Source organism: Sphaerodactylus townsendi, linkage group LG16 (assembly GCF_021028975.2).
Source record: "Sphaerodactylus townsendi isolate TG3544 linkage group LG16, MPM_Stown_v2.3, whole genome shotgun sequence".
NCBI classification, from domain to species: domain Eukaryota; kingdom Metazoa; phylum Chordata; class Lepidosauria; order Squamata; family Sphaerodactylidae; genus Sphaerodactylus; species Sphaerodactylus townsendi.
In genome coordinates, this window is record NC_059440.1 from 29276710 (window position 1) to 29301681 (window position 24972).

The 24972-nt window shown below is 57.4% G+C and overlaps 3 protein-coding genes and 1 long non-coding RNA gene across 5 annotated transcripts in view; 2 read left to right on the forward strand and 2 right to left on the reverse strand.

Annotated features, from left to right (window-relative positions):
• LOC125445765 (chromosome-associated kinesin KIF4A-like) overlaps positions 1-412 on the forward strand; it is a 28930-nt gene extending 28518 nt beyond the window's left edge. Inside the window, exon 18 of the mRNA XM_048519087.1 lies at positions 226-412. Within this exon, the coding sequence (XP_048375044.1) occupies positions 226-354 (129 nt within the window). The 3' untranslated portion in view covers positions 355-412. The remainder of the gene's footprint in view (positions 1-225) is intronic.
• Positions 413-2175: 1763 nt separating this feature from the next.
• On the reverse strand, positions 2176-5117 carry LOC125445832. Its single transcript, XR_007246336.1, has 2 exons — positions 5011-5117; positions 2176-4711 (listed from the first exon to the last, which is right to left on the reverse strand). It is a non-coding gene; the product is annotated as an uncharacterized LOC125445832 (long non-coding RNA).
• Positions 5118-5237: 120 nt separating this feature from the next.
• Positions 5238-17616, forward strand: ZBTB17 (zinc finger and BTB domain containing 17). Of its 2 annotated transcripts, none has more exons than XM_048519461.1 (15): positions 5238-5358; positions 5623-5832; positions 6181-6366; positions 7281-7460; positions 8041-8184; positions 8827-9086; positions 11341-11483; positions 13192-13492; positions 13576-13663; positions 13744-13860; positions 14150-14270; positions 15111-15241; positions 15389-15604; positions 16036-16125; positions 17093-17616. In XM_048519461.1, the coding sequence occupies exons 1-15, from the start codon at positions 5352-5354 to the stop codon at positions 17371-17373; spliced, it is 2475 nt and encodes an 824-aa protein (XP_048375418.1). In that variant the 5' UTR covers positions 5238-5351; the 3' UTR covers positions 17374-17616. The 2 variants fall into 2 exon arrangements, with proteins under 2 accessions (XP_048375418.1, XP_048375419.1); XM_048519462.1 differs by having other exon boundaries at positions 5263-5358; positions 5626-5832.
• A 2022-nt stretch (positions 17617-19638) lies between these two features.
• The window catches only part of SPEN (spen family transcriptional repressor), a 57950-nt gene continuing 52616 nt past the window's right edge, over positions 19639-24972 (reverse strand). Inside the window, 5 exon segments of the mRNA XM_048518509.1 lie at positions 19639-20732; positions 21109-21267; positions 21676-21870; positions 22147-22548; positions 23662-24972. Of these exon segments, the coding sequence (XP_048374466.1) occupies positions 20601-20732; positions 21109-21267; positions 21676-21870; positions 22147-22548; positions 23662-24972 (2199 nt within the window). The 3' untranslated portion in view covers positions 19639-20600.

The following is a 24972-nucleotide window of genomic DNA, read 5'->3' on the forward strand; positions in this document are numbered from 1 at the left end:
CTGTAGCCGTGCCAGTTTGCTTTGGAGATCGGCATCAAACATTAGCCAGAGGTCATGATCTCATGATTCCCCTTCTCCGAAGCTCTTCTGGGCCCCCTCAGGTATGCAGACATCCTAGCAGCACGGGCTCTTCTGCCGAACCGGTGCAGCTTGTGAAAGGATAGGCCGGTTTTGACCTTCTGTCTTTCTTTCCTTCCTTCCTTTCCCTCCCTTCCTCTCCCCAAGGTTTTGAAGCCCTTCCCCCCAGAGCCACTTGATACCACCTCCTACTTCGCTCTGGGAAACCTGGACGCTGAGATCCGACTGCCGGGGGGTGAAGAAAAGGCGGAAGCTGCTCCTGAGCAGCGCCAGTAACTATTTTGCCGGCTGCACCCCGGTTAAAGAGGACTTGCACGGCGGGGAAGAGGGACCAGACCAGTTTTTTTTAACCATTTATATATAATTTGAATAAAGCTTTATGACTTGTTTGGTTGTGTTTGAACTAGCAGTAAAGCCGAGCGTGTGAACCAATAGGATCTAGGAAACTGTTGGTAGGTTAACGCTGCACATCAAGGGGGCCATAATCCCTCCTGCCTTTCCTCCCTGCTGGGTCCTGTCTTAACCTGCTGCATCTGTGTATGGTTCTCCAGTTGCACACTGGCAGATAGGAAGGCGCTCCAAAGGGTGATCACTCCTGCACAGAGCATTATCGGCTGCCCTCTCCCCTCCTTGGAAGAACTCCATAATTCCCGAAGCCGAAAGAAAGCCCAAAATATTCCGAGAGACCCGTCTCGTCCAGCACACTCTCTTGTTGAACTGTTACCATCCGGCAGACGATACAGGTCTATCAAAACTAGGACGAAGAGGCTTAGAGCTGTGGCGATGCTGAACTCCGCGGCTTCGTGTTGATGTGTTTGGGGCTGTGTAGGGATGGGTGGAGGAAGGGGAAAGGGAGGATGGGGTATCACTGTCATGATGGCAACCCCAAGGTTTGGTGCAGTTTGGTTCAGGGGGTCCAAAGTTATGGACCCTCAAAAGGGTAGCCCTCATCTCCTTAGCAAAGAATGTGGGATGTGGGAACTTTGGACCCCCTAAACCAAACTGCACCAAACTTGGGGGGTTCCCATTAGGATAGTTTCCAGATGATACCCTGACATTTTGGTGCTGATACATCAAAAATGCACCCCCTTCAGGAACATCCTAGAAATTTGCCCAAGAATCTTTGTTCTGCATTGAGTTTTCTGTATTGCTGTCAATGGGCGTTGCAGGCTGGGGGGGCACATTTCTGAAGGCACAGTCTCAAAACTTTCAGGGTCTCATCAGGAGACTGCCCTGATGATACCCCCCAGGTTTGCTGCAGTTTGGTTCAGGGGGGCCAAAGTTATGGACCCTCAAAACTAGCCCCCATCTCCTATTAGCTCCCATTGGAAACAATGGGGGATAGGGGCACCCCCTTTGGGAGTCCATAACTTTGGACTCCTTAAACCAAACCCCACCAAACTTGGGGAGTAGCATAAGGACAGTCTCCTGATGATATGCTGAAATTTTGGTGCTGATATGTCTAAAATGCACCCCCTGCAGGCACCAATGTCCTGGTGCAAAAAAAATTTTGGTCGTGGTGGAGTGGCTGCCCATGGGGGGGGGGGGGCATCCAACTCAAGTTTTGCCCAGGGCTACAGTTTGCCCAGGGCTGCCTCGTTACGCCCCTGCCGGTGGGAGGAAAAGGGTTGCCACGGCAACACTGGACTGAATGGGGAGGAATGACGGGCTTCCTTTGCACCTCAACCTATTATTTTAATACGCACGTGCACGCAATAGACATCCTCCACTTTTGGAAACAGGGGTCTGCAGTTTATCTAGCCCCAAATGGCAGCCCCAGAACTTGAATATATAGCAGTGAATTAGTTATGGACTGGCTACACACACAGTGAAGCAGTCACTTGCGATGCTCACACACACACACACCCCACTATTGCCAAACTATTGCCAAACTCCATCGAACAACACAGTGCAAAACATTTTAAATGCCTTTCATATCTCAGCCATTCTGAGCACATCTAACTGAAGAAGGTTAGCAAAAATTGTGTACACCCAATCCCCACACACCCACAGTCTTCAACATTTTCACCATTATCTCCTACTGTGTCACACTGCACCATTACCTGGCACATTTACAATACCAGTAATTATTCCCACTTCAAACTTCAAAACCTTTATTGGCATACTAACACTTACAGATAAAATCTATATAAAATACAAATAATATAGAAACAACACAAAAAGATTACAAATAATACATGACCCATAAATACAACACTATTTCATTAGCTTCATCAGCTCCGTTACAAAAATTTCCTATCACTTCACAAAACATAACATCACAGTTATTCAGTAAGGAGCTTTCCCATGAATGAGTGAAAAGTTTCCAGTATGGGAGTCAAGTGCTGAGATGCTGCTTCCGTTTCCTCCATTGGGTGCACGGACCATCGAAGGAGGCAGGATCCGGATTTCTGTGTTTCCCTCCAACATGACAACATGCCAACTTCAGCAAGTGTAGGCATGTCATTTTCATGGCTTGAACACAAAGCGATGGGCTTCCCTTGAATCCAGCTTCAAAGCAAATAGGGAGTTTCCCCCCAGAGGGAAGTTGTGTTGGTCTGCAGTAGAAGAACTGGATTCAACCCAGTAGCACCTCAGGTACCAATAACATTTTGGGCGTACATGATCTTGAGAGTCGAAGCGTCTTTAGTTGTAAGTGACGAAGGCAGCTTCAGTGTCGAAAAGTTATACCCCAAAAAATCTTGTCGGCCTCTAAGGCTATACTGGACTCCCATCTACGTTTTAAATTTTATTTTTATACTTGAGTGTTATGTAATTGGAGTGATTTAATGGTGGGAAGAAAAGAACTGTGGGCAGATTGGATTACTGGGTGCTGAGGTGTTTCAGGGGAAAATGGTGCCCAGAGTCAACCACTTCTCCAGGCACCACCCAGTGGCCCCCTGGCGTTTGGGGGCGTGGCTTGGGGCACCAAGCCACGCCCTTGCTGGCAGCACAGAGGTGGGGCTTGGGGGCAAGGCCTGCAGGCTGGCAGGGCCTGGGGAGGGCAAAAGCTGGCCTGCACAGAGGCTAGATGGTGGGGCTCAGGGGCAGGGCCACCCACTGCTGAGCCCCACCCACGACCTCCTTACAGGCCAAGCCCTGCCCCCCAGCCTCCGTTGACGCTGGCAGGGCCTCGGGAGGGCAAAAGCCAATCTGCACGAGGGGCGGGGCTCAGAGGCAGCGGGCAGCCCAGGTGGGAACCATGGCCGTGTGCTGCTGCCCCGCCCCCATGTGATCATGAGGCGGGGCTTGGTAGCTGGGGCACCCCCCACGTGACCAAAAGGCATGCTCCTGGGGACATGGGTGACCCTATGTCCCTATAGGCCGTACACCTCTGACTGGGTGTCACTTTCTGCTTTACTGCACTGATCTACAATCCCTTGGACGACATAGTTTTTAGGGCCATTCCCCCCACCCTCCCAAAGCTTTGAGTGTAGGCCTCTTGCACACATCTTGTGTGCATCATCCAGTGCAAAGTGAAGTGTTTCTGCTTCCAATGCTTTTGGCTCCTGATTGTGATGATTATTACCCTGTAGACCAGTTGAATAGTGGACACTCTTATGGAGGCTGGCTTTTGATTCTGCTCTGGCCTGCCACACGATAGTTGATCGAGTGGGCTTCTGTGCAGGTGTACACGTGGCCGACGGGGGACTACACAGGATGCCCACAATGACGGACAGCAGGGAGCGGCTCTGTTCTTGGTGACAACTCAGCACGGCTCCCGTCCCCCTCGCCAGGACTTTGGTGCAGCAGCATCTCTGTTGCCCCTGGGCCACCTTCGCTTCTCAGTAGTGGCAGGAAAGGCTGTGCCACGGGGTGGGGGGGAGGGGCGTGTGCGCTCTTTGGTCAGGCTGAGGGCTCAGCTGTCAGGGGAAGCAGAAATCCCTTCCCAGCCCCCAAATAGCCCCCTCCTGAACAGCCAGAGGTCTGTCTGTCTGTCCCACTCCAGGGAACACAAGCCAGGATGGTGTGTGTGTGTGTGTCTGGCTGCATGCTTGAAGGGTTGCAAATCAAAACTTCTGGCCTTTGTTGTCCAACTTTTGACTAACATTATCCCATCACGGCCACTGCCAGTGAGGGCTGCTGCCCCCTGACCCGACTCTGTGTGTGTGTGTGTGTGTTTGCTGGGGAACCCACAGGGTTCTTATAGGACTTTCAAAGGTTACAATACAATAGGGTAACCAAACACACAATGTAGAGGCAACCAAGAACAAAGAAAACAATTTAAAACACAAGCACTCAGAGGACAATGAATGAAGACTGGCTCCCAACGAGAGTTCGCACGCAACGGTGGGAAACTTGAAGCGGGGTGAAGATCCTTTTCTTGGGTGCTGATGGCGCTTATTCAAGGAGACCTTGCTGAAGGTGGCACCCGTGGCCGGGGCAGTTGTCGAACTGAAACCCTTGAAACAAAAGCAGGGGCGGCAGAGCCAGCTGCCCGACCTCCAGGGGTGTGGGTGTCATAGCACAATAAAGAGTCCCACACCCTCTTTTGTGGTTTCATTGTGGCTGGAGGTCCGGGGTTATTGCAAGTTCGATGAAATCGTCTTCAGGGGTCGTGGGAGGGGGGAGGCGACTGGCCTGCTGCTGCTGAAAGCCTCCAGGGGAGACCCAGAAGAGAAAATGTCCGGAACTAAACAGAAAGGAAATAAAAACCAGTTTTAATCATATAAAGTGCACTATTTGATTGAAAACCGCTGCTCGCGGGGGGGGGTTCTGAAGGTCCTCAGGTCGCTCCTCCCCTCTGACGGCGCCCTCAGGTACCCCCCCCCCCCGCCCCCCAAAGCGTCTCCAGTGAGGAAGTGCCTGGAAAGCAGAGGCCGCCGCGGGGCCAGTTCCGCACAGACGTCCTGGAGCTCCCGCCCCCTCGCCCGTTTCGCACTAATGCGGGATAAGCAGCAACGGGTGATCGCGGGGGGAAGGGGGGCGCACACTCAGGGGCAGCGAGGGGCGGGCTTGGTCCGGCGAACGCCCGCCCCGCAGAGCAGGGCAAGAATGGGCACGCAGCCCCGCCCCCTCCCCTCGGGCGGCTTCTCCTGCCCGGGCAGCCAAGCAGGCCCGTGAGGCGCATGCGCCCCGTGTCCTCCCTCGGCGGAGACGCCGCGCTCGCGAGACCGACCCGCGTGAGCCTGGCAGCGAGTGACGCTCCGCAGAGAAGAGGGCGGGGACTGCGGTGAGGCCGCTTCCGCCCGGCCCCAAGATGGCGGCGCCCTTTGTCTGTTCCGTGTCACTCTGAGTGCTGCTGCTCGTCGGGATTATGTGACGCGCGCGGGATGGCAGGTGGAGCAGAAGCGGCCGGAGGGGCCGCCCGGAGGGGGGGGAGGGAGGGAGGGGGGCGGAGGGAGCGGCAGCAGCAGGAGGTCGCCGTCGGTGGGGCAGAGGCCGCCTGCGGGGGGCTCTGCGGGGTGGGGGTGGGGAGCGGCCGTGGGGATGCCGCCTCCTGCGCCCCTGTCCCGTGAGGGGGGCTCCCGGGGACTGCGGGGGTGGGGGTGGCCCCCGGCCCTGCGGCTGACGGCGGCGCCCGCCGGCTCCTCTGGCCCGCAGCAGCCATGCACTTCCCGCAGCACAGCAAGGCCGTCCTGGAGCAGCTGAACCAGCAGCGGCAGCAGGGCCTCCTGTGCGACTGCACCTTCGTGGTGGACGGCGTGGACTTCAAGGCCCACAAGGCGGTGCTGGCAGCCTGCAGCCACTATTTCCGCATGCTCTTCGTGGACCAGAAGGACGTGGTGCACCTGGACATCAGCAACGCCGCAGGTGGGCACGCCAGGGCTGAGCCCCAGCCCACGCCAAGTGCGCTGCAGGTCAGGAGGAGTTGCGCGCCTCCGTCAGTGGAGGCTTGCTCAGTGACCTTGGGACAGTCACACACGCTCAGGCAAGATCACCTCAAAGGGTTGGCGGGAGCATAAGCTGGAGGATGCTGAAGGCCACTTTGGCCCCCGTTGGGGAGGAAGGAGTGATATAAAGGCAGACAACAAAAACAAGCATTGGCCAGCCTTTGCTCTCGCCCAGTAGGATGATAGTTGCATGCTAAAGCCCCCACTCCCCCCCAAAAAAACCCGTGCTGATTTCTCTCTCTTCTCCCCACCTCCCTTCGGCTTGCAGGTCTGGAGCAGGTGTTGGAGTTCATGTACACAGCCAGGCTGAGCCTGAGCGTAAACAACGTGGATGACGTCTTGGCTGTCGCCAGCTTCCTCCAGATGCAAGAGATCATCAGTGCCTGCAACACTCTGAGGGCTCTTTCAGGGCCGGCAGAAAACAGCCCAGGCCAGGAGGGACCCCCGGCTGCTGGTAGGGTGACTCCTCCCCCCCCCTTCTTTCTATTGCTTGATTCTGGAGCTGCAGAGAATTTGGTAAAGAAAACAGCACAGCACTTTTCTGTTCCTTTGGCTCATGAGCTTCAGCGCAAAATCTCTGGGACTGAGCAGGGCCCCAGTGCTTGGCCTGGTTTGAGCGCCGGGGGAATTGAATGAACTGGTGAGGGTTCCACAGAGGAAGAAGTTTTATATCTGTTGCTGATCTGACTCCTCCCCCTTCCAGTTGGCTCGTGCTCAGAGCGAGTGGTTCTGCTGAGCCTCTGCATCAGATGTGATTCAATCATTGAATCACTTGCCCGGCAGAGTGTCACTGGATTTCCGCAGCCCCAGCCACAGAGGCTGCCTGCTGTGACTATGCCTGAGTCACTGCAAACCGTGCAGAGGGGCCTCACGCAGCCATTTCTGCTGCCAGGGTAAATGCTTTCTCCTCCAGCAACACAGTGCGGATGTAGGAATGAAGCAGGCCTCTGGTATTGACTCAGAAAGCAGCCCTGTGAGGTGCCAGAGGAGGGATGGTGGAGGCAGCGTTGGGGCTTGAGTTCGATCCATTCCTCTGAGTGAGTTCAAATTCCTGCAGACAGGAGGAGCTCCTGTTCCAGCCTCAGACAGGGAGTGACTTCCCCCTGCCTGCTGATCTTCAGCTGCCGCCTCCCCCAGTCATTTGACAGCTTTCGGAACACTTGAGCTGCTTAAAGTCCTTGCCAACTGCTTGTCATCCCCACAGCCCTGCAGAGCGAAAGTCTGTGGTGCCCGTCCGCCCGGGAGCTCAGGGGGCCAGGAGAGGCGGAGAGGCAGCTTCCTTGGCCTTCCTCCATCCGCCTCCCACTGGGGAGAAGCCAAGAGGCCGGAGCACATCACGGCTGAGCCTGACCCCCTTGTTTTTCCCAGGGCAGGAGAAAGCAGCCAGAGGGAGTGCAGGGATGGTGAACACCCTCAGCCAGGGGAAAGAGGCCCCTCAGGCCCCGTCCGGAGGGCTCAAGAAGGATGAAGCTGCGGACCTTGTTGAGGAGACGAGGGGACGAGGGGCAGCCGAGGGGCAGGCTGGCCCCAGATCTGCAGAGGGCTCTGGTGCGTATGGACTGGGGTGGGGGCGAGGGGGCCTGGGAACAGAACCATCCCTTCCTTAGGGGCTGGGGTGGCAGGCAGGCCCTGTGTACACCCCCAGGGCTTGGGGCCCCTGAACATATCTTGTTCAGTTGTGGTATTCACAGCACCGCAGTCCCTGGGTAATTGGCCTGCTAAGATCACATAGGGCCGTGCACCCCTCTAAGTCCATTGAAAGCAGCGGGCTTAGGATTCGGATGCAAACTCCTGTGAAGAAGGGGGAGGGTGCAGGGTGCCAGGAGGGTCCTAGCAGACCCCCTGCTCCAAGTGTCTTTCTTGTGAGCCGGAGGAGGGAGGGAGGGAGGCAGCCGGGGCCAGTGAGGTCCTCCAGGGGTCACAACACCAACCTCTCTCCTGCCCCTCCCCGAGGGCATCCATTCCACCGCTTGCCTCGATGCCAGAGCTGTTTGCCACTCCTTCCGGAAGAAGCTCTGGCTGGGCCTGGGAGCAATTCCAAAGCCAGACCCGGAGCAGCAGCTGCGTCTCCCCCCTGCGCTGTAGACTGAGCGAGGCCTTGGCCTGAGTGTGCTCTCCCTTCCCCTAGGGTCCCAGGCTCCTCTCTCTCCTGCAGGGGAGACAGCGGGAGATGACTCCTTGGCCGTGCCCGAGAAGCCGCAGCCGGACAGCCCGTCGCCCACAGAAGGCAGCTCCGCTTCAAAGTCCCCATCCTCTGGGACTACGGAGGCTGGTAAGCGCTCGGGGCAAGGGGCGTGAGCGCCAGCCCCCTCCTCCCTGTGACATGTTGTGACGGTGGGGCATTCTTCCCTCGGGTGTGTCTCTTGCTTTCCTGTCTCAGGGTGGGGGTCTCCTATTCCTCCTGCACTGGGACATGCAGCTCACCCCCAGAGGAGAGAGAGCTCTCCTGAGGCCCCTCCTGTCTGGAGTTTGGCCCCTGCGGGTGGGGGTGGGGGGCTGGTTTGGTGCTGGCCGTCATGGTTGGAGCTGCTTCTTCGTTCACACTTTCCTCCTTCAGAATGAGAGTTTGACTTCCAAGGTGGCAGCGGCAGTCCCCTTGGCCAGCTTGGGGGGTTCCCCAGAGGCACCTGCGGGCAAGGTTTCCTTGAGGGTGGTGCTGTCTGGGCGTGTGTGGGGAGGGAGTTCGGCCTCCCACCCCGTGGGGGAAATTCTGAGCATTGCCCAGTCCACGAAAGGGAGTGTCAGGCAGATCTCAGAATTGCTGCTTGGTCTCAGAAGGAAACGTGGTCAGCTGGCACCAGCTGGGCGTTGGCAGGGGCGTTGGCAGGGGCCCAGGCTCCTTGCCGCTTAGAGCGCCCTCTGCTGGCAGCCTAGTTCAGCCCTGCCCTGCCTCTTTGCTTTCCTGATCTCCCAGTGCTGAAGCTTCCTGCTGAGATGGAGGTGGAGCTGGAAGAGCGAGGCGGGGAGCCCCTCTCAGAGGCAGAAATCTCCTCCCAGATGCCAGAGCCAAAAGGAGCCAAACTGTCCAACGGCAGCCCCCCGGAGGAGGACGAGTCCGGGGGCACGGACTCCGGGCAGGAGAACTCCGCTGCAGAAATGAGGCTGCTGCGCTCCGGCACGTACAGTGAGCGGACCGAGTCCAAAGCCTATGGGTCCGTCACGCACAAATGTGAGGTGAGTCAGGTGGGAAGAGGTTGTCCCGCCTCCCTCTCCACAGAAGAAGCTGCCCCGGGTGCCGCTTGCGTGGGCCGGCTCTTCTGGGGCAAAGGGCCCAGGTTGGAAAAAGGATACCTCCTGGTGCTTGGCAGAAGAGCCTGCTGTCCCAAGGAGCCCCCCCGCCCCACCCCTCGCCTGTTCAAATAATGACTCTGCAGTCTCTCCAGAGATCCATGCAAGGTGACGGGCATATCAAAGCAGCCAGCTGTTTGTAGGTTGTAGCAAAATGGTTGAAGCAGAGTTGTCTGAAATTAAGTCCATCAAAGATGGAAGTCCTGTGGCTGGGCTGGGGATGTCTGGCTTCCCACGCTGGTCAATATGCAGCTGACGCCTGCGCCGACCCACAGGAGTGTGGGTGTGATCCTGGAATGCTTCCTTATTTATGGAAGCCACAGGTTTCAAGTGTAGCTGGGGTAGTTTTTTCTGTCTTCACCAGATCTGGCAGCTGGTCCCCTACCTATCTCCCCCTGATTTAGCAACGGTCACTTCCAGATTAGACAACTGCAGTGCAGGCTACACAGGCCTACCCTTGAGACAGATCTGGAAACTTCAACTGGTAGAGAACGCAGCAGCCCAGGTCCTTGTGGGGACCTTGGGAAGGGCACGTATCCAGCCAGAGCTTTACTGGCTCCAGGCGGAGTACCAAATGATGGTTCAAGTTTTCGGTGTTAACTTTTAAAGTAGTTAACAATCTGGACCCTTGTGTCTACAGGACTGCCCCTGCAGCTGGGTAGTGCTGCCGTGTTTCCCCGAAAATAAGACAGTGTCTTATATTAATTTTTGCTCCCCAAGATGCGCTATGTCTTATTTTCAGGGGATGTCTTACTTTTCCGCTCCACAGCTGCATGCTCTGGTGTTCTGTTTGACGGGCATGCTTCCAAACAAAAACTTTGCTACGTCTTACTTTCGGGGGAATGTTTCATATTTAGCACTTCAGCAAAACCTCTACTATGTCTTATTCTCAGGGGATGTCTTATATTCAGGGAAACAGGGTACCTGGCCTGAAATATCTCTGGCTGCCTTCCACCAGAGCCAGGGCCTTCTCAGCTCCAGCCTGGTGGAATTCCCTTACGTGAGACCCAGACCCTGCAACACTGACTACAGTTCTGCAGGGCCTGTAAGACTGAATTATTCCACCCGGCCTGTGGCTGGCTGAGGAGAGCAACAGTGGTCTTCCTCCTGGCCCCCCTCTGCCTTTCCCTTTATACTGAACCTATTGCAATTCCCTTTCTAGTTGGTTTGGTGGTTTTCTTTGACAGGCCCGATTGAGGTTTTATGGTGCTACTGAAGGATTTTGTACGGTTTTAACTGTGTAATATGTTTCGACCGTGATTGAATGCTGTGCGCCTCTCAGGGCATAACTTGCTCAGGAAGAGCGACTCATAAATTGGAAAAAATTAACCCTAAAATCATAAAAGCGGCAGCCTAAACGATCCCTATTAAAAGCGAGCCGTCAAAAAAGCAGAACTCCCAGCATAGAATAGCCCAGCACAGACGCAGAAGGCGGTCCTGAAACCATAAAGCCGGTGGAAAAGATTTTGACACCAAGGCTGGATAAAAGCTGAGCGCTGTTCCTGGGCACTGAGGAGCAGAGCAGGACCCAGGCGAGCCTCGGCAGTCAGGGCGTCCCGAAGACAAAGCGCCTCCTGCCTCATCTTAGAAAAGGAGGGAGACGATGCATTCCCCCCGCCACCCCACGTTTCCCTTTTTGCTCAGGTCCTTGTCCTGTTCTGAGGGGGGGGGGGGGTTCACCAGTGGCTCATCCAGCGCTGTTGAGGTCTCAGACTGGTCTCCGTCGGCTTGAGGGCTGGGAGTCTATAATCTTGATCCTGCTTGATCTGAGATTGCAAATGCCTTAACAGACCAGGTGCTCGGGAGCAACAGCAGCAGCAGAAGGCCATTGCTTTCACCTCCTGCACGTGAGCCCCCAAAGGCACCTGGTGGGCCACTGCGAGTAGCAGAGAGCTGGACTAGATGGACTCTGGTCTGATCCAGCTGACTTGTTCTTATGTTCTTCTGTTCTTATGACGTGATGCGTGTGCCGCCAGCCGTGGCTGCTGCCGGTGGGGCATAAGCGAGGGCCTGGCAGGCGGTGTTTGAGTGGTGCTGGAGCGGCCCTCTGCTGGTCACCCTTGCCTGGGCTGTCCGTGGGCGGGGAGGGGCGAGGCACCTTCCCCAAGCCCCTCCCTGCTCAGCTGGCCGCTTTCCACAGGACTGTGGGAAGGAGTTCACGCACACGGGCAACTTCAAGCGGCACATCCGCATCCACACTGGAGAGAAGCCCTTCTCCTGCCGGGAGTGCACCAAGGCCTTTTCCGACCCAGCAGCCTGCAAAGCCCACGAGAAAACGCACAGGTGTGTGCCGGGGGGCACGGGGGGCAGGAGAGTGGGCCAGTGGGAGGTCTGAGGAGGGAGGGCCCATCTGGTGAGGCTCCCCTAGAGGTCAGTGAAGATGCTGTGCTGTGATGTGGGGAGGGGGGTTGACAGGGTGACCCACCCACCGAGGAGGTGTGTTTTCTTCAGAGCGGGGAGGAGGTTCCATTTCTACTCTGGCCTGAGATCTGGTTCTGTGGGAGGGCTGGCTCTAGAGCAGGGGTAGGGAACCTGCGGCTCGAGAGCCACATGCGGCTCTTCTGCCCTTGCACTGCGGCTCCACGAGCCAAGCCGCTGGCCCCATCCTTGCCCGCCCTGCAGGCAGCAGGGCGGGCGCACCAACTGCCCGCAGCCGGCTGGGCCGCGTCGCGGGCTTCCCCTCTCGCCTGCCCCATTGGAGCGGGGGCGGGTGCTTTCCCGGCGGCCGGCAAGGCCGAGCCGCTCGCCCCATCCTTGTCCGCCCTGCAGGCAGCAGGGCGGACGCATCCATGCGTTTCTCAGAATGAGCGGAGTAAAAGGTTAAAAAAACCAATATATACAGTGTTATCTTTATTTTAAATGTCAAAAATTATTTGCGGCTCCAAGTGTTTTCTTTTCCCATGGAAAACGGGTCCAAATGGCTCTTTGAATGTTAAAGGTTCCCTACCCCTGCTCTAGAGCATAGGTGTCAAACTCACGGCCCTCCAGATGTTATGGACTACAGTTCCCATCATCCCCTGCCAGCATGATGCTGGCAGGGGATGATGGGAACTGTAGTCCACAACATCTGGAGGGTCGCGATTTTGACACCTGTGCTCTAGAGAAAAGGAAACCCCGCACCCGGCAGAACTCTGCTGTACGGATTCTGCTGAAGCAGCCGTGCTCTGGTGATAGATGCCGCCTTCGTAGCTCCGTGTTGCTATCATTTACGTGAAAGAGTTAGATGCCACCTTTTCAGATGCCTGCTTGAGACGGCTCACAAGATAAAATGGGAGAGCACTGTAAAACAGACAATTAAGATCATAGAGTGGGACGAGACCACAAATGCCATCCAGTCCAACCCCCGGCCAGGCAGGAACACACAATTCAAGCACTCCCAACAGATGACCTGTTTCAAAATCCCTAGAGAAGGAGGTTCCACCAGAAGCCTCTCATCCCTCCCCAGCAGACTGTCAGCTTCGGTGGTCTTCCTAACAGGCCCCGAACTCATCACGGAGATCAACCCGCTTAGCTTGAAGTCTGGATAATAAGACTTGTCTTAGCTGGATGTCTGAGGCAGAGGCAGGCCGGCCCCAGGCAAAGGTCCCAGAGGAGGGCTTTGCACAGGCAGCCCCGTTAATGATCACTTCACCTGTGTGGGGGAGGGGGGCAGAGGGCAGGTGTGGTGGGGAAGACCTTTGTTGGCTGTGCTCCTGTGGGTAGCAGGTCCACAAACCACGTGTAGCTCTTTTGGGTTGAAAACCAAGGGTTTGAAGAAGTTGCGTTCTCCATTTTTGTGCAATCCCCCCCCCCCCCCCGCCCTGCACACTGTGGCAAGCATCCGGCCCTGTGCACAGCCATTTCCTTCCTTCATGAATGGGAAGGTGGGTTCTTTAGAGGGATCTCGGTTCCAGCAGCCACTGCAGTGTCCCGCAGTGCAGAGTTCTGTGGGGCCGGAGGGAGTGCTTTGTGCTGTATTTGGAGCAGCCCTCCCCGCCCTCCTTCCTCCCAGTCCCCTGAAGCCCTACAGCTGTGAGGAGTGCGGGAAGAGCTACCGCCTGATCAGCCTCCTGAACTTGCACAAGAAGCGCCACACGGGCGAGGCCAAGTACCGCTGCGAGGACTGCGGCAAACTCTTCACCACCTCCGGCAACCTCAAGCGCCACCAGCTGGTGCACAGCGGGGAGAAGCCGTACCAGTGCGACTACTGCGGGCGCTCCTTCTCAGACCCCACCTCCAAGATGCGCCACCTGGAGACGCACGACACGGACAAGGAGCACAAGTGCCCTCACTGCGAGAAGCTGTTCAACCAGGTGGGGCTGGGCTGGGGGGGGCCAGGGGCGGGCTGCCAGGGGCGGCCTCACGCTCAAACCCGCTCTCTTGCCTCTGCCGGCAGGTGGGGAACCTGAAGGCCCACCTGAAGATCCACATTGCAGACGGGCCGCTCAAGTGCCGCGAGTGCGGGAAGCAGTTCACCACCTCAGGTACGGGTGGCACAGCAGGGGGGGGGGAGGACTGGGGAGGCTCTTGTTGGGCACCCCCGGCAGCACCTCGTTTTCCACAGGCAACCTGAAGCGGCATTTGCGCATCCACAGCGGGGAGAAGCCCTATGTCTGCGTGCACTGTCAGCGCCAGTTTGCGGACCCCGGAGCTCTGCAGCGCCACGTGCGCATCCACACAGGTGTGCTGCTGTGGGAAGAGGGGGTCGTGTGGGGCGGCAGGGCCTTCCTCCCAGAGGTCCCAGGGCGGGGGGCTGCCCGGGAGCTCCACCCTGCAGCCTCGGAGGTCCTGCTTGCTGAGTGCCTGGTGCTGCGCAGGCTGCAGGGTGGAGCTCCCGGGCAACGCTTCACCCTGGGCATGATGCTGAGGGAGGGGGCCAGGACCCGGCCTGCTGTGTGCGGGCTGCGCCAGCTGCCTCCTGCCCCCAGCCGGTGTTCTCCAGCCGCGCTCCACTGCTCCTCTCTCCCCAGGCGAGAAGCCGTGCCAGTGTCTGATCTGCGGCAAGGCCTTCACCCAGGCCAGCTCACTCATTGCTCACGTGCGCCAACACACGGGGGAGAAGCCCTACGTCTGTGAACGCTGCGGCAAGAGGTGAGGTCCCTCACCCCCCCCTCCCCCGCTCCCTGGGCGGGCCTTCAGGGATCTGGGCAAGGGTCGTCTGCATCTGCCTGCCGCGGTCTTTGCCAGCCAGCTTCCGGTCAGGCGTCACCCGTAGGCTTTCATAAAGATGGCAGAGTAGCCCTCCCCCTTGAGTCACAAACGGCCTCTCCCTTGCAAGAGGTTTGTGGGGATCGGTTTAGATCGGGGCTGATGGGAATTGTAGTTCATGAACATCTGGAGAGCCGCAGGTTGCAGACCCCTGGTTTAGATAGAGTCCCGGGTGATGGAGGGGACGTCGCTGATTGCAAATGACTTTCTGGCCCCAATTCCCGGTGCCCACAAGGACCTTGAAAGCCCCTCAGGCCCCCCCCTTCCAGTGAGCCAGTCTGCGAGGTGACTTTGGCTGTGGTGCCCGTTGATGGAGAAGATGCAGCCCCCACCTTCTGCCGCCACTTCAGCAATTCCCTCCAGCTTTTTTTCCCGGAGAGCTTTTCAGAGCCCTCACGCGGCTGCTTTTGTTAGTTTCATTCTCAGCTCCCCCCCCCTCCCCCGCAAACAACAACAACAACCACCCGTGGTTGTTCAGAATCAACACAGGGCAAGCAGGGAGAGGTGCGTGGAGCTGTTTCCCATCTCTGCCCTGAACGCCAAAGTCTGCTGCCTGCTTGGTACCAATTAGGGGGTAATTGGAGGTCGTCAGGTGGTGTTACCTTAGTTGTCTGGTGTACCTGAGTAGGAATGAGGGGGTAAAAATATTCTCAGGAGGGGTGGGCACAGAACGTTCTGCAGCAAGCCCTCTGACCCCCCAGTTCCCTCCTTCTCTTCTCCCAGGTTTGTCCAGTCTAGCCAGCTTGCCAACCACATTCGCCACCACGACAACATCCGGCCCCACAAGTGCAGCGTTTGCAACAAGGCTTTTGTCAACGTGGGGGACCTTTCCAAACACATCATCATTCACACGGGTGAGGCCGGGGGGGCTCACAGTCTGGGGTCAACTGGGAGGGGGCCGTGGTAGTGGAAGAGGACCCCATGTGAGCTGGTTCCGCCGTGACTAACAGCCCCGAAGGTACTGGAGCTAATGCCTGCTTTTGGCCCTGCTTTCTGCACAGGGGAGAAGCCGTTCCTCTGTGACAAATGTGGCCGTGGGTTCAACCGCGTGGATAACCTTCGCTCCCACGTGAAGACCGTCCACCAGGGGAAAGCTGGCATGAAGCTCCTGGAAGGCGGGGAAGGGGAAGAGCTCAACATTGTGACGGTGGCTTCGGATGAGATGGTGACGTTGGCCACGGAGGCCCTGGCGGCCACAGCTGTCACTCAGCTCACGGGTGCGACGGGGCTTCGAGGGGCCAAGGGGGGAGGGGGCTGGCCCGCCCTGGCTCAGTTCTGTGCCTTTCTCCCTTGCTCCTTGGCAGCGTGAATGGACTCAGCTCCCGGTCCCAGCTTTAGCTGTGGCAGTGGGGAGGAGTCAGCCAGCAGGGCAGCTGGCGATGCGAGGGGGAGGACGGCCAGATCAAAACGAGAGAGAGAGAGCCATGCCTGTTCTTTCTGTCCTCCCAGGCCTTTTTAACACGTTTATTTTCTCTGCAAGAGAGCCTTCCTGGGTGATGGCCCAGGCCTTTCCCACAGCTGTCGCTTGGAGGGAGGTGTTGCGTCCCTGCCCACATGCAAAGTGCGGGAAGGGGGGCAGATATTGGGCAGGCGTGTTGCCTTCTGTCCCTGGGGATGCCTTGTGACTGGCCCGTGGCTTCCTCCACAGTGGTGCCTGTGGCAGCCCCGGTCACAGCAGACGAGACGGAAGCACTGAAGGCAGAGATCACCAAGGCGGTGAAGCAGGTGCAAGAAGCAGGTGAGTCTCCAGGCCGGGCTTGCTGCGGGGTGGGCTGGGCTGGGGGCTTTTGCCGTCAAAGCCCTGAGCAAGATGTACCGCAGGGCCCTCCGTTGCAAAGCATGCCAAGTTTGGAAGAGGACTCATTCCTGGGCACAGGGAGGGCAGAACTCTAGAGACTCATTGCGTGGGGGCAGCTGCCCATGGCTGAGGGGGGAGGCGTGGCTTCGTTTCAGGGGAGCTGGCCAGGCGGGGATCCTGCGTTCCAGCTCTTTCCGTGCCCCCGTCTAAATTCTGAAGAGGCGGCTTGGCTCATCCGGTGACCAGTAGCTGTGGGTCAGCTTCTCACTTCTTAGCCTCTGAAAGCCAACCAGTTCAGTGGCCCCCTCTTGAGCCTGGGGCCTCTCGTTGGCGAACTCTGCCTCCTGTGGACTCGTCCAAGGCTCCTGCCTGTCAAGTGTGGACGGCCTGGGGAGATGGAGAAAAAGGTGGTGGGCCACGTGGGTCACCTTGTCCCGCTAGGAAGTTTCAGCAGGGCCTCCCTGGAGCTCTTGTTCACTTACACGAACACTCTCCCCGCCCCCGGTTATGCTGGCACCCGGCTGGGGATCCTGTTGAAATGGCTCACAACCTCCTTTGCTTTTCGTTGTCCATCAGCTGTGTGTCTGGTCACTTCTTGCTCAGCTGCTATCCCAGTCACTCCCCCAATTCCCAGTAGTTTAGAAATAAGGTAGCTCAAGGCCTCGTGCAGCTCATTGGGGCAGGGAACTTCTGATCTATTGCAACTGAAAGCTTTTGAGCAGCAGTGTGACTTTGCCACAGTAGCCTAGCCCACCGTGCTCTCTTGGGGCCAGCTCCCACGACTGGTGTTTAGGGTCCAAAGGCTCTTATGCGCGGACTCCTCCTCCCCTCCCCACAACCCCGGGACTAAGACAGATGGGCGGCACTTGGCTGTGGGTCTGGCTTCCTTACGTGACCTTTCTTCCAGACCCCAACACCCAGATTCTGTACGCCTGCGACTCCTGCGGGGAGAAATTCTTAGACGCAAACAACTTGGCTCAGCATGTGCGGATCCACACGGCTCAAGCCCTGGTGATGTTCCAGGCAGACACGGACTTTTACCAGCAGTATGGAGCCACCACGGGGTGGCAGTCTGAGCAAGTCCTCCCCGCCAGTGAGTTCCTCTTCCGGCCACGAGATGGCCTGGAGGCACAGCCCTCTGGAACAGACGGCCCACAGTCCGTGGGGACGCCCGATCCTGCAGAATGAAATGGCGGCTGAGAGGCGCTGTAGGACTTGGTCACCTTCACAGTTGGGACTGCAGCTAGAACTGCTGGGAGGGGCTTTCAAGGGCTGCCCTCCTTGTCCTTGGTGCAGAAGCACTGGGGGGGGGGCAGACCATTTAGAGGAGACACAGCTACATCGGACTACTGCAAACAAAGCTATTTCTGTATGGGAGAGAATCTACATCCATGTTAATATTTAGATAAAATAAATGCCATTATTTTCTAATGCTCCTACCATCAGCCTGGTCTCAGAGGGCTGAGCATCGGTGCCTTTTCTCTTGCTGAAGTTCGTAGGGGGGTGGGGGGTGGAGAGGGGCAAAGCTCTTAGCCAGAGCCCCCCGCCTCCCTGACCCAGCTGCCGCTGCTGCCACAGAGCACAGGTGCATCAAGGCCCAGGGGCAGCGGTTTGGCTTAGAAAGGGAGGGGGGAGATGAACTGCTCTGGGGTTCCTGGCCCTTTTGCACCTGGAGGCGCCTCAGCACGCCACGCCCCACCCCTGCAAGGTGACTGATTACCTGCTAGGACTCAAGCTGGCTGGCCAGAGACTGGGATGTCCTGCTGCTCCCCTCTTCTCTGCCACAAGGGAGTAGGCAAGGCGCCATCAGCCTCTGCTGCTTTGCTCTGGCCCCGTTTGTATTTCAAGCAACCCCACCCCCTCACCGACACCACTGCTGAGAGATCAGAAAGGTCTGACATGAATCCTCTGGCAGATATCCGAGCGCTTCCTTTTGGGGAAAAAACCCTCTCTGAAGGGATTTCTGCTTCAGAACATCAGGAGGCCCCTGCTGGAGCCAAACTCTGGTCAAGCATCCTGTCTCACACAGGGCAGCGAGTCCACAACCTCCCCTATGATGCCTTCTGAGCACTGGGACTCTGGCTAACTGCTTCTGGATGTGGAGGTTCTGTTTAGTCACCATGGCTAGTAGCCCCTGACGGACGTGACGAGTCTCCTCTGAAAACCCTCCCAGAGCGGGGCCATCTCTGGCAGTGGAGCCCTCGTTTTAATCGCTCGTTGAGTAAAGGAAAGCTTCCTTCATACAGTTCTGAACCGACTGCCCAGCCACTCCCTCGGGTGCCCCCGAGTTCTAGTTTTCCAACAAGGGGGAAGGGGGGGGGAGAGAAGTCACGCTGGCTGCTCTCTTATGACCCCCTCCGCTTTAGCTGCCTTATTTCTAAAACCCAAAGCCCCCGAGTCACATGCCCATCGTGGCTGCCCTCACTGGCGCTTTTATCGGCATCCTAGATCTACACACAAAGGCCTGGAATTTGGTGCTTTTATTTTCAACCCTATTAATCGCCAGCAGGGAGCTGGCCTGTTTCCTGGCTGCCACACACCGAGGCCGCGTTTTCACTCCGTGTGTCTTGCAGGCAGCATCAGCACATTTTAATAAGTGAGCCGTTTTTCCACTCCAGGATGGCGCCCCCTGACCCGTGCCTACCTCGACCCTCATTTGCCACTTCGTTGCCCACTCACACATCTGGAGATGCCCTCCTGAAGAACGTCACAATCCAGCTCGGCCACTACCCTGATCCCAGCCCCACATTTCAGATCTCTCATGAACACAGAGCTTAGCTGCTGCTCCTGAGCACCTGGTCCGCTAAGGCATTTGCAACCTCAGAGCAAGGAGGATCAAGATTGGTAGCCACATACATCGACTTCTCCTCCATCAATCTGTCCAAGCCCCTTTTAAAGCTATCCAGGTTAGTGGCCATCACCACCTCCTGTGGCAGCATATTCCAAACACCAATCACACGTTGCGTGAAGAAGTGTTTCCTTTTATTAGTTCTGATTCCTCCCCCTCCTCTCCCCCACCCAGTATTTTCAATGCAGGCCCCCTGGTTCTAGTATTGTGAGAAAGAGGAAATTTCTCAATGCTAAACCCCCTTGGGAGTCTTGTGAGGGCTCTTGCCAAAGCCTTTCAGAAGTCCCTGCATGCATGGCTGTGCCTTCGCAGCTTCACATAGCACCTCCCTATTCAACTGTGCTGATGTCCCACTGCCTCCAATTCCAGCAAGGGCTGCACCTTGCAATGGGCAGCAAGCTCAGCACGTGGGCCAGAGGCTACACACGGACCCATGTTTTCAACAGCCCATTCCAGTCGAATGGCATCCCTCCCCTTGTGCCAACGATTAAAGCCGTGAGCAGATTCCTGGAAGTGTTCAACCTGTGGTACTTCCCCAGACACAACAGCTGGCTGGACATGCGCAGCCACCCTCCGGCCACACAGCAGCACACCCACTGCAGGGCTGTTTTGCATTTTTTAATAAAGTTGGTAATCCAATGGACACACAAAACAAAACTGCGCTGAGAAAAACAGTTCCATAAATTAATCGTTAGGGGAGGTGGAGGGGAACAAGGAGGACAGGGGAGGGGGGGGGCTGCACAAGTGTGTTAACACTTCCACATGTGACTGGGGGCGCGCGCGGGGGGATGTCTAAATGAAGCGCACTTACAAATGAGTGACACATACAAAGTCCGAGTATGAAAATAAGATTTTTTTTTTCTCTGAAAACACATTTTTGGCACAGATTAAAAAAAAAGTATGTTGTGGGGATCAGATTTCTTTTTAAAGTTGGTATTATATATATTTATATATATATATTATATATATATATATTTATACATACACGCACACCCCACCCCCACCCCGAGTCCTGCACATCCCACAAGGAAAGGAAGCCGCGGCTCTCCCTTTCATGCTTTGTTTCACTGTAAACTGTACATCCCAGACGGAGGGAGGAGGACGCGGCGGACACGGGAGCTGCTCCTTGATCCACGGAAAGGAGCAAACTGCCCTGGCTCCTGAGCTTCCAAGTCCGTGTGTGTATCGAGACATCCGTTCAGAACGCCACAACATGTCTTCAACTATGCAAAGGTCCAAAGTCACTAATTTAGTGCAAAGGCAGTTCTGGTTCCTTTTTTTAAAAATCTGTTTTGTAAATAAAAATAATAGCCTTCCTTTAATTTCCCCCCAAAAGGAGGCACCAAAACCAAGGGCAGCCTGCCTCGAAGAGTGCCTTCGACGACGTCTATCTCAGCTAAAGCCATATGTAAACATCCAAGGGTGGCGGGGCCACACGTCCAGCGGCGCTGTCTGCCGGAGTCCCACTGAGGCAGGAGGTGGCCGCTCCTCCCGGCTGTCCATCCATTCACTGCCTCTGTTCTTGCTCTTGTGCCTTGGAGAGACACGTTCACTATCGGTGAGCAGCTCAGACTGATGCGATGACAATCATAAGGTGAGGTGAGATGTTGGAGATACTGGCAAGGAGGTCTGGGGCGAGGCGAGACAGGTGGCTCTCGGAGAACTCACAGGGCGGGAATATTTGCAGGACGTAAGCTGGCTGCAAGACACAACCAGAGAACCAACACTCAGCAGCAGAGTGGCAGGCAACCGAGACCCCGGCTCCCAGGCCTCCAATACAGCCCCTGCTCAAGTGAGGGCCTCCTGCTGCCCAACGAAACAACTCCCCACAAAGGAAGAAGCCTCATGAGCAACCATTCAACCAAGTCAAACAAAGTGGGGGTGGGGGGGGGCAGGAGGGCCCTGTTTCTCTCCCCCCCTGCCATGGGATGGGCAAGCTCAGCTCATTGCTGGAGTCTGGCTGGATTCTTCTGGTGTTCGGACATGGTGCTCTCTTACAGCACAGTCCTCAAAGAGGCCAAGAACCAGCCGGAGAATTTCAAAGGGAAGCAGGCTCCGCCCACCCCGAGCCATACCTGGTTGGAGCCAGGATTGGGAACGTTGATGATGCCGGCGGCTTGCTTGGCTTGCAGGTAGCTGATGAAAGCGGCCTTCAGTGACTCTGTCTGGCTGACCACGTCCTCTTGGTCTCGTCCGCAGGGCAAGGCCAGCAGCAGGCAATAATCGCTCTCCACCTGAAAGAGAAGAGCCCAGACACTGCAGGCCGAATACGCCTCTGGAGGTGGCTCAGAAACCTCTGTGGGCTCAAAATGCCACACAAGGCTGAGAGCTGGTGCCAACTGCACAAAACGAATGCCTCCAGCTAGGGATGACTGGGAAGAACCAGAACTACTACTGAAGCTCTTGCAAGTGCTGCACACAGGCTGTCAGAGGTGCACCGCCTCACCCCCCACCCCCATGAATCGCCTGACAACTCAGTGCTGCACTGGAGCCCTGCTCTACCTACCGCTCTTGGCTGGATGCCACGGTCAGGGCCTTCTCAGATGTGGTGCCCTGCCTATGGATCACCCTCGCACTCCTGCTGTTTCCAGAGAGCCTCATGGCCAAAGGCAGGTCTGGCAGGATCCCCACAGGCCACTCACCATCATTCTGCGTGCCACACCCTCCAGTTGGGACATTTCCAGCCTCATGCGCTGGGCAATGCGCAACGGAGGCCCCCCTTCTGGAGCAGGCAGGGAGCGATGCGCCAGGACGTTGTTGCCAGAGACAAAGTGCAGTTGGACTGCGGCTGTGTCGTTCTTTAAGGCCAAGAGCCCCTGCCATACAATCGGGTATTTCTGCAAAGGCAGGACAAGGAGGAAAGGCCTGAGTGCCAAATACCAGGACGACCAAAGAACAGCACCGACTTGTGGGGGGGGGGGGGGGGAGGATCCCACAGCAAACGTGGAAACTAGCTGGCAAAGGGGAGGGCCACCCCAGGAGGCTGCAGAGCAGCTCCTCAGACCCCTGCTCGGCAACCGCCTTCCTGATCACGCCCAACAGAGGTCAGCCCAGCCTTGGCCATCCCCAACACTCTGAGCACGAAAGGAAGGGGATACCAAAGCAAAACATACTGTCAGAAGTTGGACCATGTCGACAGGCCTCTGAGAAACAGGCTCGGGTTTGAGCGCCGCCTGCGGTTCTGGGCGGGAAAGCGACAGCCCCGGGGGGACGCCGGGACCAGCGGTGGTCGGGATGAAGAGGGCTGCCTTCTGCACCGCTTGGGCCTGGTGTGGGGAGGGCAGCTCCTGCTTCACAGAAATGGCAACAGGAGAAGGGTAGGAGGTGGAGCCCGTGTCCGCCTGGGCCCGCGGAAGGTGCACGTGAGCGTCGATCTGCGGGACGTGCCGGCTGGTGGCGGAGTGGTGTGCCAGCTCTGAGGCTGCCGCCTGTGCCCCCTTGGGCTCCTGGGAGAGCTGAGGCGTCTTGCTGTGGGCCGGCTGACTGGGGTGCGAGTGCTCTCCTTCCGGCAGACCCTGAGAGAGGAGCAGAAGGAAGCAGAACAGTGAGGGCCGGGCCGGGCCAAGCAGGGGCACTGGCTGGCCACCCCAGACCACCACTCGCTGCTTGGCTCGATACTGGGGAATGGGGGGAGGGGGGGTAAGCAGGCAACCTCCCAGCCCCAGCCAACCCAGGCAACACTGACTAACGGGCTGCACTGAGGATATTTCCATGCAACTGCTTCAGAATCCTGCTTCATGTTGCTTACAGTAAAAACAACGTAGCACTAGAACATCAAGCTATTGGACAAAAACAGAACAGGAATGACCCAGGAAGCAGATGCTGTGAGTCCCTTAAAAAGCAGGTAAGATGAAACTCCTCTTCAAAAGCATGGGGGGAAAGGGAGTGTTTTGGCCTACAAAGAAGTCTAGCAGGTGAGAATCAAGGGGGAAAGTATTCCAGAAGCAAGGTGCCCTGTCTCTAGACACCACCAGACTCAGCTCTGAAGGAAGGGGGGGGGCACAGAGGGTGGGGCTTGAGAGGCTGGATAGCGGGGGTGGTAGTCGTGTGTGTTTGGGCTTGACGAGGGCTAACAGCAACACCGGGGAGATTCTTTGGCGCCTGCATGTTGTGTTATTATCACAGTGCGCCCGAGTGTGCATTTTAAAGCTCTCATTCTCCAGCTTCCACTTCTCCCCACAGCTCACCCTGGAGTTTTTAGTTGCCCACATAAGCCCTCTTTGGATATGACGTGCATAACAGCTGCAAGAGCCAGCCAACCAGTACACTGGAGGTGTGTAGCCCCGTGATGTTTGTATGAACCGGGCAATAGTAGACAGTTTCTACAAACGTCAACAAATTCTGCACACGGAGAAACCCCGCACTGCCCAGCTCACACGGACACAACCTCTGGCTATTAGCCCCGCCTGCTACTCCTGCACAGCAGGCCCACCTTCCCACTGCCCCAATGCTGATGACAGCCACTGACCCCCCAACGCCACTCTACTCCTTCCCCAAGCCCTCCAGCCAAGAGCAGCTTGGGGGCACCCAGGCCCTTCCCCCTCAACCAGCCTATGCACAATGCAGGGGCAAGAAGGCTCAACTCCCCAGGGCAGGAGAACCAGACCCTCCCCTCCACATTTCCTCACCTGGGAGGGGGTCATGCTCCGAGAAGGCAGGCCCATCGAGGGAGCCCCTGAAAAGGGAGGCGGGCCAAGCTGAGCCGCTGGGTGGTAGCTCCGGATGTCGCCGTACACAGCCCGGTAGTCGTGGAAGGAGCTCCCGGCAGGATGCATGATTTGGACACCGTGCGGCACGACCACCGGCTGCGTCAGAGGCAGGCCGGGCAGCTGGCTGCTGAGAAGGCGGGGCTCACTGTGCGGGGAGTGGGCCAGTTTGACGACGTCCGAAGACTTGGGAGTCTCTTTGCCTGACTGGAGGGTCTTGGGGGCAGGCGGCGTTTTGACAGATCCTCCTTCTGGCGTTCTGGACTGCCGAGCGTCCGGGTGGTGCTCACCCCCCACCGCTGCCATGTGTGGGTGCATCATCATCCTCATGTCCCGGGCCACGTTGTACTGGTCGAGCCGAATCCCAGTCGGGTGCATGCGGTAGTCTGGCTGCATGACCAGCACATCTGACTGCACTGGGGCAGACCCCCGACACACCGTGTGGTGATAGTGCATTTCCTCTTCTGGGGAATGCTGGGAAGACAACGGCGGCATAACAATCTCTCTGACGGGAGCCGGCTGAGGCGTGCTGGAGCGCTGAGGCTGCAGAGCTGCCCTGGGAGAGTGGAGCGCTTCCGAGCGCATGCTGTAGGGCATGCCGGGCAGGGGAGGGGTGTTCATTCTCACTTCCCCTTGGGAGAGGTGGCCCAGGGACACCGTCTGGGTGACGCTGTGGGGAGGCATGATCACAGACTGCTCGGGGTGCATGCTGGAGATGTACTGAGGCACCGGGATCCCTGGGCAAGGAGAGCCCTGGATTCCCAGCATGACGGAGGCTGGGGAAGAGGGGCCTCCGGGGTGGCAAGCCCTTGAGAATGGCGAAGGAGAATGCCCGCTAGTTCGGGGAGACAGGGGCTCCTGCTTGGAGACTCCCAGGTGAGGGCCTGCCCGGTCGCTGGCAGGGCCAGGCCCCACGTTCACGTGGTTGGCGTCCGGATGCATCTTGCCAGACAAGGAAGGGTGATGAGGACCGACGATCCCGGGGCTCAGGCTGGAAGGCTGGAGGGCCTTGGGCTCCACCTTCAGGACTGTCGGGTCTGGAAGCTTTTTGTTGCTGGAAGCCAGGCCCTGAGAGAGCACCATCTGGTTGTGGACCAGGATGGGCGGAGTGCTGCTGGGCTGGGAAAGGGCCTTCACTGTGCCGGGCTGGGAAGCAGGGGCCAGGGCAGACAGCGGCGCCGGCTCAGATTTCTCCAAACTGCCAAAGGGCTTGCTTTGACTCGAGGAGAGCTC

What these genes read in the sequence shown, in the direction of transcription:
- ZBTB17 (XM_048519461.1), top strand. An exon ending in CTCTGGGACTACGGAGGCTG is followed by an intron (nt 8,185 to 8,826) that starts GTAAGCGCTCGG and finishes CTGATCTCCCAG; the next exon opens with TGCTGAAGCTTCCTGCTGAG. An exon ending in AGCTGTCACTCAGCTCACGG is followed by an intron (nt 15,605 to 16,035) that starts GTGCGACGGGGC and finishes CTTCCTCCACAG; the next exon opens with TGGTGCCTGTGGCAGCCCCG.